The sequence below is a fragment of the Macaca fascicularis genome, chromosome 17 (genome assembly GCF_037993035.2).
Source record: "Macaca fascicularis isolate 582-1 chromosome 17, T2T-MFA8v1.1".
Lineage (NCBI taxonomy): Eukaryota > Metazoa > Chordata > Mammalia > Primates > Cercopithecidae > Macaca > Macaca fascicularis.
Window position 1 is genome coordinate 2,524,504 of NC_088391.1, and position 12,278 is coordinate 2,536,781.

The 12,278-nt window shown below is 46.1% G+C and overlaps 1 protein-coding gene across 1 annotated transcript in view; it reads left to right on the forward strand.

Annotated features, from left to right (window-relative positions):
- The first annotated feature begins 10,173 nt into the window (after window positions 1-10,173).
- FGF9 (fibroblast growth factor 9) overlaps window positions 10,174-12,278 on the forward strand; it is a 32,507-nt gene continuing 30,402 nt past the window's right edge. Inside the window, exon 1 of the mRNA XM_005585470.3 lies at window positions 10,174-11,292. Coding sequence (XP_005585527.1) covers window positions 11,016-11,292 — 277 coding nt within the window. The 5' untranslated portion in view covers window positions 10,174-11,015. The remainder of the gene's footprint in view (window positions 11,293-12,278) is intronic.

Genomic DNA, 12,278 nt, shown 5'->3' on the forward strand with positions numbered 1-12,278 from the left:
ATGGCAGACCACAGGTGCATGCAAAGAGAAAGATGAAGCCAGCTGACCTGCTTTGTAACAAGCTGCTCTTGAATGAACTAATCCAGTCTTTTGAGAACTGCATTAATCCCTTCATGAGGGCAGAGCCCCCATGACTCAAACACCTCTTAACGGCTCCATTACCTCTCAGTACTGTTATGTTGGGAATTTAATTTCAGCATTAATTTTAGAGGGGAAAAACCACATCCATAGTATTCTGCCTCAGACCCCCAAAACTCACATACTTCTCACATGCAAAATACAGTCATTCCATCTCAGTAGTACCATAAATCTTAATGTGTTCCAGCATTAACTCAAAAGTCCAAAGTCTCATCTGAGACTAAGGCAAACTGCTTCCAGCTATGAGCCTGTAAAATCTAAAACAAATTATCTACTTCCAAACTATAATGGTGAGACAGGCATGAGGTAGACATTCCCATTGTAAAAGGAAGAGGTAGGCAGGAAGAAGGGAGTAACAGGCCCCAAGCAAGCCCCAAATCCAGCAGGGAAGACATGAAATTTTTAAAGCTCCAGAATAGTCTTTCACACCATATGTCACCTCTTGGACACATGGGTTGGGGTAAACTCCTGAGGCTTCAGGCAGACTGCTGGGTACAGACTATGTGGCCATTCTCCCAGCGCCTCTAACTATCTCAGGCAGGTGTTGCATGCTGCTGGTGGCTCAACAGTTCTGGGGTCCCAGTGGCAGCCCCACTCCCATGGTTCCACTAGGCATTGACATGGTGGGGACTCTGTGGCAGCTCTACCTCTGAGGCAAGTTTCTGCTGGTCCCATGGGCTTTCTGTGACATCCTTTGAGATCTAGGTGGAAAAAACCATGCCTCCAAAGCTCTTGTATTCTGCACACCTGCAGGGTTAGCACCACATGGACACCACCAAGGCTTATGGTGTGTGCCCTCTTGAGCAGTGGCCTGAATTGCACCTGGGGTCACGTGGGAAGCAAGGACTGCTTCCCTGGGATGTGGGGAACGGGAGTCTGGAGGTGGCCCTAGGCAGCAAGGCTGTTCTGCCCTCAAGGCCCTAAGGTTCTGAGTCTGTGATGAGATGAGGAACCTCCAAGATCTTTATAATGCCTTCAGGACCATTCGTCCATTGTCCTGATGAACAAAACCTGGCTTCTTTCTGTGTGTGCTAATCTCTTTAGCAAACAGTTGCCTGGCTGCATCTTTGTACTGACTTTTTGCTCCCTACATGGCCACACTATGAATTTTCCAAATCTTTCCACTCTGCTTCCCGCTGCTCCTGTAACTCACTGTAAGTGGCCAGAAGTAACCATGCAGTGTCTTGAGCACTTTTCTGCTTAGCTATTTCTTCCACCAGATATTCTAGTTTTCTCTCTTAAATTCCGCCTTCTATAAAGCCCTAGGGCATAAACACAATGCAGCCAAGTTCTCTGCAACTGAATAACAAGGATGCCTTTATTCCAGGGTCCAATACATTGTTCCTCATTTCCATCTGATCCCTCATCAGAATGGTTCTTCCTGTCCATACTTCTATCAGAATTCTGGTCACAACCACTTAAGTAATCTCTAAGAAGTTCCAGACTTTCCCTAGTCGTTGTCTTCTTCTGATCCCTCACTAGAATCTCCCTCAATGCTCTGCTCACAGTATAGGGTCTTTCTAGCTGACTCCTTCAAATTCTAGACACTACCCATTACCTGGTTCTAGAGCTGCTTTCACATTTCCAGGCATTTGTTACAGCATCAACCCCAATGTTGTTACCAATTTTCTGTCTTAGTTCATTTTCTGTTGCTGTAGCAGAATACCACAGACTGAGTACTTTACAAAGGAAAAAGGTTTGTTTAGTTAATAATTTTGGAGGTTGGGCAGCTAAATTTGGTCACCTTCTGGTGTGGGCCACATGCTGCATCATAGATGGTGGAGAAGTGAAGGGGGAGGCGGGTGCATGCAAAGAGAAAGACGAAGTGGGCCAACCCACTTTACAACAACCTACTCTTGAGAGAACTAACCCAGTCCCATGAGAACTGCGTTAATCCCTTTGTGAGGGCGAAGTCCCTGTGACTCACCTCTTAAAGGCCCTATTACCTCTCAATACTGTTGACATTGGCAATTAAATTTCAACATGAGTTTTGGTGGAGACAAACCACATCCAAACCATAGCAATAGTAAAGGTGTCCCCGACTCCCCCCCTCCACCTTAGCTTCTTTCAAGATATTCTATTTTTGACTGTCTGCCGTTTGAATATATGCCCGGGTGTACATTTTTTTGGTATTTATCCTGCTTAGTGGTCACTGAGCTTCCTAGCTGATGGTTTGTAGTCTATAATTACTTTTGAAAAATTCTCTACTATTATTACTTCCAATTTTCTTCCATTTAGTTTTCTTTTCTTTCTGGCATACTCATTAGAATATTTATACTTTTTATGATTATCTCATAGTTCTTTCATATTCTGATCTATTTTTCCAATCTTTAAAAAAGTCTTTGGATTTTAGCTTCAGAAGTTTCTGTTGACATATCTTCAAGCTCCCTAATCATCTAATTACTTCTTCAGCTTTGTCCAGTTTACTGACAATCTCATCAAAGGCATTCTTCATTTCTGTCATAGTCATTTCGATTTCTACCACTTCTTTTAGATTCTTTAGTTTCCATCTCTCTGTTGACCTTACCTATCTATTCTTGCATATTGTCCACTTTTTCCATTAGAGACTTTAGCAAATTAATCATTGTTAAGTTTTCAGTGTGATAATTCCAAAATTTCTGTTCTCATTTTTGAGTCTAGTTCTTGCTTGTTTTGTCTCTTCAGACTGTACTTTTTTGACTTTTAGCATGTCTTGTAATTTTTTGTTGAAAGCTAGACATAATATATTGAATAAAAGTGACTGAGGTAGACAGGCCTTTAGTGTGAGGTTTTATATTTACCAGGCTAGGGGTTAGGCTGTGTTGACTCTTTGCTGTAGCTGTAGGTGTCAGAGGCTAATATGTCCTCTGATGTCCTTGTTTCAGTCTGCCCTGTTGTCTTTGGGATTCCCTAGAGATTCCTGGTGTCTGAGTCCTGCAGTTCTTTTAGTTCTAGTGTAGTGTAGTTTAGTTGTAGTGATGTAGTGATAAGGTTTGGAGGAGATGTGTTCTAGATTACTATGATTAGGGCGCAGTCTGTTAGTGAGCCTGGGCTGGGTATTTCTCTATCTCCACGTTTAAGGCTAGAAGGGGCTGGAGTTGTGTATTTCCCCTTCCCCAGGTTGGTTAGGCTCTGCTCAAATAGTTTTCCTTGAGGGCAGGCCTTGCTAAGAAGAGAGAACCCTGGGCATATTTCGAAATAGTCACTTTTCCCCTCTTCTTGAGGGAAATAGAAGAGGATTTTTCTCAGATCTTCACAGGGAGAACCTGGTAGGGTTCCTGAAGGTAAAACTCAGGAAAGTGTGGGGACTCCTGTAAGAAAATTCATAGGAGAGTTTTTCGATGAATTCTTAACTTTCAAGCTTGTCGCAATGAGCCTCCAGCAATTACAGTTTGAAGTGTTCCTACTGATACTAGCTCCAGCTTTGGGCTCCTCCTCTTCTGTTTCTGCTCTGGTAAGCTGTGATTCTCTGTATCTGCCTGTCTGCCTTTCCAGTTTTCAGGGCAGCAGTTTTCCTATGACCTTAATTCTTGACGGATCTAAGAAGCGTTCTTGATTTTCAGTTTATTCAGCTTCTTCCTTGTATGCATGAGAATGATGACTTCCAAGCACTTAACATGTTGGATCAGACACCAACTTTTCTTATTGATTTGTAGGAGCTTTATATAAAGAGGGTCAGATGAGTGCACATATAAAAATATATATGCACTCACACACGCACAGACACAGATACATACACACATATATATTTGAGATACGGTCTCCCTCTATCACTCAAACTGGAGTGCAGTGGTATGATCACAGCTCATTGCAGCCTTGACCTCCTGGGCTCAAGAAATCCTCCCACCTCAGTCTCCCAAGTGGCTGGGACTACAGGCGTGTGCCATCACACCCAGCTAATTTTTTTAAAAATGTATTATTATTATTATACTTTAAGTTCTAGGGTACATGTGCATAATGTGCAGGTTTGTTACATATGTATACTTGTGCCATGTTGGTGTGCTGCACCCATCCACTCATCAGCACCCATCAACTCGTCATTTACATCAGGTATAACTCCCAATGCAATCCCTCCCCCTTCCCCCCTTCCCATGATAGGCCCCGGTGTGTGATGTTCCCCTTCCCGAGTCCAAGTGATCTCATTGTTCAGTTCCCACCTATGAGTGAGAACATGCGGTGTTTGGTTTTCTGTTCTTGTGATAGTTTGCTAAGAAATGGTTTCCAGCTGCATCCATGTCCCTACAAAGGACACAAACTCATCCTTTTTTATGGCTGCATAGTATTCCATGGTGTATATGTGCCACATTTTCTTAATCCAATCTGTCACTGATGGACATTTGGGTTGATTCCAAGTCTTTGCTATTGTGAATAGTGCCGCAATAAACATATGTGTGCATGTGTCTTTATAGCAGCATGATTTATAATCCTTTGGGTATATACTCAGTAATGGGATGGCTGGGTCATATGGTACATCTAGTTCTAGATCCTTGAGGAATCGCCATACTGTTTTCCATAATGGTTGAACTAGTTTACAATCCCACCAACAGTGTAAAAGTGTTCCTATTTCTCCACATCCTCTCCAGCACCTGTTGTTTCCTGACTTTTTAATGATTACCATTCTAACTGCACACCCAGCTAATTCTTTAAGTTTTTGTAGAGACAGAGTCTTGCTATGTTGCCCAGGCTGGCCTCAAACTCCTGGCCTCAAGTGATCCTCATGCCTCTGCCTCCTAAAGTGTTGGGATTACAGCCATGAGCCATCATGCCAGCTAGCTTTTTATATATTAGAAAAATGAGTCCTTTATATGAGATGCATTTTTCCATTTCATCATTTATCTTTTGAATTCATGTTTTTCTCCCATGCAGTTAAAAAATGTTTTGTGTGTGGTTGCATTTATCAATATTCTTTTAGGCACTTGGATTCTATGATACATTTAAAAAGGCCTTCACAATTCAGATCAGATCAAAAGGAAATTCTTTCATTGCTTCCTTTAGGACTTGTTATAGTTTTATTTTTTACATTTAAAATATTTGCATTTGAGTTTTATCCTCATGTAAAGTATGAAGAATAAATACTACTTGTGTTATTTGTTTATTCTGTTGTTTCAAAACCATTTACTCATAGTTCATTTTTTTCCCCATTAGTTGATGATCATATATAAAATTCTAATATGTATTTGGATCTATCTTTATAATTTCTACTCTGTTCTTGCTTTATCTGTTTATTCATAGGCTAATATAAATAATTCATATGATACTCTGTTCTAATTATTATAGCTTTAAAAATATTTTAAAATATTGTATGACTAGTTACCCCTTAATTTTTCTTGTTAAAAAAATTTCTTGTGAATTTTATTTTTCCATATCACCTGTGGCATCAGTGTATCTAATTTAAACAATATGACATTTTTATTGTTATTGTTTTTAGATTAATTTAGGAAGGATTATATATTTATGAAATATAATTTTTCTATCTAAGAATATGATATGCCTTTCAATTTGTTCAGGACATCTTTTGTATTCCAAGAAATATTTTAAGATATTTCTTGGTCAGGCCAGGTGCGGTGGCTCACGCCTGTAATCCCAGAACTTTAGGAGGCCCAGGCTGGTGGATCACCTGAGGTTAGGAGTTCAAGACCAGCCTGGCCAACACAGCAAAACCCCATCTCTACTAAAAATACAAAAATTAGCCAGGTGTGGTGGCACATGCCTGTAATCCTAGCTACTCGGGAGGTTGAGACAGGAGAATCACTTGAACCCAGGAGGTTCAAGGTTGCAGTGAACCGAGATCGGGCCACTGCACTTCAGCCTGAGTGACAAAGTGAGACTGTGTCTCCAAACAAACAAACAAACAAAAACAAAAAAACATACATATGTATTTCTTGGTCGGGAGCAGTGACTCATGCCTGTAATCCCAGCACTTTGGGAGGCCAAGGTGGGAGGATCTCTTGAGCCCAGGAATTAGAGACCAGCCTGAGCAACATAGTGATACCTCATCTCAAAAATAAATTTTTTTTTTCTTCATATAGATCTTCATATAGATAGGAAGTGACACTTCCTACCCAGCTGCTGCTTCTTGTTAATTCTATCCCTAGTGATCTTATCTCTCTTTTCCTTCCTTCCTTCCTTCACTTTCCTTTCCTTTTTAAAAAACATATTGTAACTGGGGTCTTTTCCTTCCTTCATTTTGTCTTCTAACTAGTTGTTGTTTATATACACTCGGTGTAACTGGTTGTTGATATATACAAGTATATATTACTATCATTTGTTTCTGTGTATTTTGAGAAGACATGCTATTAAAAAATTTAAAAGTATATGCCTGTTATAATTGAGGGCAGTGTTACAAAATGAAGGTCTGACGTCTATGAACTTGACTCCACCATTTATTAGCACCGAGGCAATAGGCATGCTACTTAATTTCTATAAGCCACAGTTTCCTCATCTATAATATGGGATAAAATAATACCTCATAGGACAGTTTTCAATATTAAGAAGATAAAACACAAAAGCACTTAGCAGTGTGTTGGAAACACAGCAGTCAATAAATGGTGGCTGCCAGGGGTCTATCCTCTTACCATGAAACTCAAACCTAGTTCCTGGGATCACACTGGGAAGAGACTTCAGCCTTCCCAAACCACTCCCCTCCATCCCATGCTCCTTACAGCTCCTAAACAAAAGCCTGTAAGTAGAGTGAAGGGTTGTGGGGTGGGGAGGAGGAGAAGGAAGGATACAGATGGAAAGGCAGAGGCCCAGTGACACCTTTATTGTAGAGAAGGAATGAAATGACCCTGTACTGATTTGTATCTGGGGTCCAGGGAAACTGAAGGAAGACAAACTAATGAACAAAGCGGGGAAGGTGGACCTTTTCCAAAGGGCCACTTCCAATTTGCATAGGACTTTATAGCTGACAGGCCAGTTTAACCTACACGAACCAGTCTTCCCAGCAGAGCTGGGACCCGTGAGGAGAGGGCCCGTAGCCACGCAGGGAGTAGGCAGAGGGTCAGACGATGTGTTTCAGATTTGCGGGCTCCCATTCCTGTTCACAGCCCTCTTTACTTCTCTTGTCCTTTATTCCCATTTGGGCTTAAGTACTAAATTGACAACAGAAAAGACAGATGACAAACATGATAGAAAACACAGGGAAGGGGAAGAAGGAAAGTAAGAGGAGTTAAAACGTTTTGAGAAGAGAGAGCCTCAGGGAGCTTTGGGATTAAAATCAATAACAGTGTTTGCTGAATACCCCCATGGGGGTAATCCATGGGGGGACTATATAAGGAATAGTGTAATGATAGCGACTATGTCTTGAGGGTCTATTATGTGCTGCTTGTTTCGTGTGCATTTTTTTTTTTCCTTTTACTCCTAACAACAGTCTTTCCAGGCAGGAGTTATTAACCCAATTAAACCACGTGTCTCTAGAAGGCAAGGCCTCAGTCTTCTTTGAATACTAACATCTATATACTCACTGAAGAAGACTTGTAAAACATACTCATAGTCCTGGACATGAGAGCTCATGGTTTTGCCAGAGCTGTGAAGGAACCTTGAGGATGTCAGCCCTAGCGAGAGGGGTGAGTACAGGAAAAATGTGATGTGGCCAGTGCAAGGAAGCACATTGTTTCTCTTACTATAATAAGAAAAACAACCAGACCAAACCAACCAGCAAAACCAAGCAAGAGAAATCTGATGGGGAAGGCAAAGGGGCGAGGAAGCAGCAAAAGCTTCTTGCAGCTGGAGTTAGGGATGCGGATGAAATGTGGATCAAGCCAACTGCAGTGGGGGAGGCTGCTCAACCTGGGAAAGTGCTCCATCAGCTACTTCGCCCTCTCTCCCGCTGCTGCAACGCTTTTTAAAGCGACAGTCACACGCTGCAGGATTCGGAAGCGGAAATGGTCTTTGCTCATTGGATGACAATCTAAATTCAGACCGAAAGAATGTGGTTGGAGACAGCTGGTGGAGATGGTCCCAGTCTTGTCTTCACTGGAAATGTCCAATGTCCACGTGCTGCTCGTTTCTCTTCTTATGAAGCGTCTCCCTGTCTCTCTCTGGGCCTGTCTCTGTTTCTTCCATCGTTTTTTCCCCCACTAAGTAACCATCCCGGCGCATTGTACCCAACCGGTCGAGGAACGCCCCTGCTGTACCCATCGCTGCTGGCTGCCTGGGAGATTAATGCGAGCGACTCGGGTGGTTTATGAGAAGTGACACTTCCTACCCAGCTTCTTGTATCTGCCGCCGAGCAGTTAACGTTAAAGCCCGCTCTGTACCACCGCGGATGTGACTGCTGCAAATACCACGGGGCAGGGCTCTCATGCTTCAGAAACACGTAAGCAAGACGCACCGAGTCAGCCCCGGACACCCAATGACCCTGGACTGCGGCAAAGGGGGGTGGGAAAGGAAGAGGGGAGGACCACCTCGCTCTTCTCTCCTTCCTCCTCGCCGGGGCCGGAGCACGCCTTCCTCCCCGGAGGGCAGGGGAAGGTCGCTCCAGGTCGCTGGCACCTCCAGCGCCCCCGAAATCTGCAAATTCATCGCTCCGTTTCGTCTTCAGGCGAAGCCCTCCCGTCCGGAGTAGGGCCAACCGCAGTTCTGCATCTCCAGCCTTTAGCTGACTACTAAGGCGGATCCGACTTCTCCCCCATAAAGAGGTTTTGATTCGCTTCCCCACCGCAGGGGTTCAGTCTCTGCTTTAGACTTTGCTTCTCAGTTGCACGCCCCGCAGTCTGGAGCTGCGCTCAAGTCTCGGCAACTTTCACCATCTTGACCCGAGAGTCGGGCCGTTTCTAAGACAATGTGAACAAAGAGGAGCAGGGGGAGGGAAGGGGGGCCCCGCGGGAAGGCTGTGGGCGAGTGTGTGTGTGTGTGTGTATGTATGTGTGTGTTGGGGGGCGCCGCACTCCGCGCCCGCAGCCACTGGAGATCCGGGCGCAGGCAGGCTGTCCGGGTGCAGAGCGCGCCGCCTCCAGTCTCTCGGGCGGGCCCGGCCCGGCAGGGCCCCTGGCGGCCCCCGGAGGCGGGTTTCTTTGTCCCTGACTCCTGCTGGGCGCGAAGGCCTCCGGCGGCTAGCAGAAACCCGAGCCCGCGCAACGGAGCTCAGGCTTCCACGTGCGGCCCCGCGGGGCAGAGCAAGAAGGAGCGGCTGCGGCCCCCGGGCGCCCAGCAAGCATCCAGTGCCCGGCCCTCCCAGCTCCGCGGGGGGCTTCGGACGGTGGAGTGAGACGCTCGCCTTTCGCCTCCCCGAGCCGATGCAGGGCTTGGGCTGGCGCGGCTCGTCCTAAGCAGCGTGGTTTGGGGCGAGAGGAAGCCCACTGGAGCGCTCCCCTCCACCCAGACTCCCGAAGACGCGCGCCCGAGTCGAAGTCGGGGACAGAGAAGGTTCTCTGGCGCCCCCCTGCCGACTGCTTTGCGGCCGTCGGGACCGGAGCAGCGGGGCGGGACCTAAACATAGCCCCAACCCAAAGATGCCCAGCAGAACGCTCCAAACAAAACCGAAACGGTGGCCGCATCTGCGTGTGTGTGTGTGTGTGTGTGTGTGTGTGTGTGTGTGTTTGTGTGTGTGTGTGTGTGACTGGGAAGAGGGGTTGGTCTTACTTGCAACATAGTTTGCGCTTCTGCGTGTGTGGCCAAAGAATGGAAGAGAAACTGCCATGGCCATGCAAGCCCATTAAATCAGCTCCCCTTCCCTCCGACTCTCTCAACTCAGGCATATTCTATAATACAACGCAAGGTTACAGAGCCCACGTGAAAACTAGTTTCCCAGTTTCACTCTGACCCTCCATCAATGTAGCCAGCTAGATTTTAGGTTACCGGCTTCTGTTCTGCAGGAGAACTTTTGAGTCTCGGGAGACTCAGTGTTTCTTCCTCCCGCCTCTCGCAGTGCATCTTTCATTTGCTTTTCTTTGTAAAGCCAGGGCTCCTCGACTGCCTCCCGAGGAAGTCCTGCGCTCTGGCGCGCCGCACCTCGCCTGCCGCAGAGCGGCGCGGGCAGCAGGCCGGGCGCTAGGACCGCGGGGAGCCCGGGCGGCCGCGGCGCTACCTTAAACCCAGCCCAATGCCGCTGCCTGCGCCACTCTGCGCGCCGGCGGGGGCTGCGCAGGAGGAGCGCTCCGCCCGGCTACAACGCTCCGCGAGCCGGCGCGGCAACACCTGTTCGCGGCAGCCTGGGCGGCACGCGAGCTCCCGGACGCGGCTCTCCTCGCTCGCCGCTCGCCACCCGTTCTAAGCCAATGGACATCTGCCGAGCCTCTGGAGAATCCTGGATACTAGCTTTGGACGCCTAAAGTTTCTTCTTCTTTTTGTTTTATTATTATTATCATTTTTTGGAGGGGGGACCGGGAGGGGAGATTTGTCGCCGCCACCAACGTGAGATTTTTTTTTTCCCCTTGAAGGATTCATGCTGATGTCTGCAGAGTCGGTTAGAGAGTAAAAACAGCGCATGCCTTCCTGGAGTCAGGATCCGTAAATTCTGACGTAGCCCGTGCATCTTAAAAATCCCTATAATAACGCCTAGGCATTTAAGTTGCTATGGTCATTCTGATCTCAAACCAAATGGAGAAACTACGGATTTTTTTTCCTTATTACGGTCGGATGGGATGAAGACCTTCCTGCCTGCTAAGAGCTGGGGATCTGTCTATAGAGATACATAGATACGTTTATCAGTATGTCAGTGTGTGAGTATAAAGTGGTGGTTTCTTAGACTATCAGTGGTTTGACCTTGAACCTGTGCCAGTGAAACAGCAGATTACTTTTATTTATGCATTTAATGGATTGAAGAAAAGAACCTTTTTTTTTTTTTCTCTCTCTGCAACTGCAGTAAGGGAGGGGAGTTGGATATACCTCGCCTAATATCTCTTTGGTTGACACCATCATTATTGTTTATTCTTGTGCTCCAAAAGCCGAGTCCTCCGATGGCTCCCTTAGGTGAAGTTGGGAACTATTTCGGTGTGCAGGATGCGGTTCCGTTTGGGAATGTGCCCGTGTTGCCGGTGGACAGCCCGGTTTTGTTAAGTGACCACCTGGGTCAGTCCGAAGCAGGGGGGCTCCCCAGGGGACCCGCAGTCACGGACTTGGATCATTTAAAGGGGATTCTCAGGCGGAGGCAGCTATACTGCAGGACTGGATTTCACTTAGAAATCTTCCCCAATGGTACTATCCAGGGAACCAGGAAAGACCACAGCCGATTTGGTAGGTATACCATTAACCCTTTAGTGTCCATGAGATGGCATGTTGAAATTATAACTACCAAGAAGGTGGTGGCCGGGTGGAGGACGTGGGAAGGGTTCTCCCCTCCTCCCCTCTTTCTCTGTATCTCTCTCTCTGTCTTGCCAGCTCAGAAAAAAAAAAATGCCTCCGGAATTGCAGATCTGCCGCTGGCACTGATGCAAGTATACCCTGAAAGGCCCCCTACTTTTAATTTAAAGGGGGGCATAATTTATGAATATAATACAAGTTTCCAGTTCTTTTGCATCAGATACACGGGTTTAGGAAGTTTCTTTTGAATGGACTGATTGCACGAGTTTAAAGCTGTAATCATTAACTCCTAAGAACTTAATGCAGTTTCTTGAAGGCAGTGGGTATCTTGTACCCAAATTAAGGTGTTTTTTTTTTTTCCTTTCCCGCTTTCCTCTAATAAGTATACTGCTTGAACTGTATATTAAGCGCATTGTTTATTCCCCCCTGTGAGGGTCTGAAAGCCCCATAGGCGAAGGTTGCTGACGGATTGTCCTGTTGAGAGGACTAAAGTCATATTTTAGGCTCCGTGAAAAGCTGGGGCAGAGGCGTGGGGAAAATGACTTGGGAAGAGGCAGGACGCTCAGGGGTTTTTGTCCTTCCAGCTATCGAGTGACAACCTCTGCTTTTAAATTTCCATAGTGTGCAGCCCTGTGTGTCTCCTGCGTGGCTCTCTGGTGTGAGTGTGTGCGCGCGTGCAAACGCTGCGAGCTAATTTTAAAGGGCATTCCGAGGATTTCATTTTTCAGCGGAGGGTATTTGTGACTCAGCACTGAGGGCTGCAGACTCGAGGGCTGGTGGCTCTGCCCACTTTATGCCTGCACACACGTGCTTGCCTGGGCACCCTGAGCCCAACAGCACGAAGTCAACTAACAGTCATAATTGGGTGTACTCTTGAGTTTTTTCCTTACTTAAAAAAAAAAAAAATTAAGCGCCAGTTT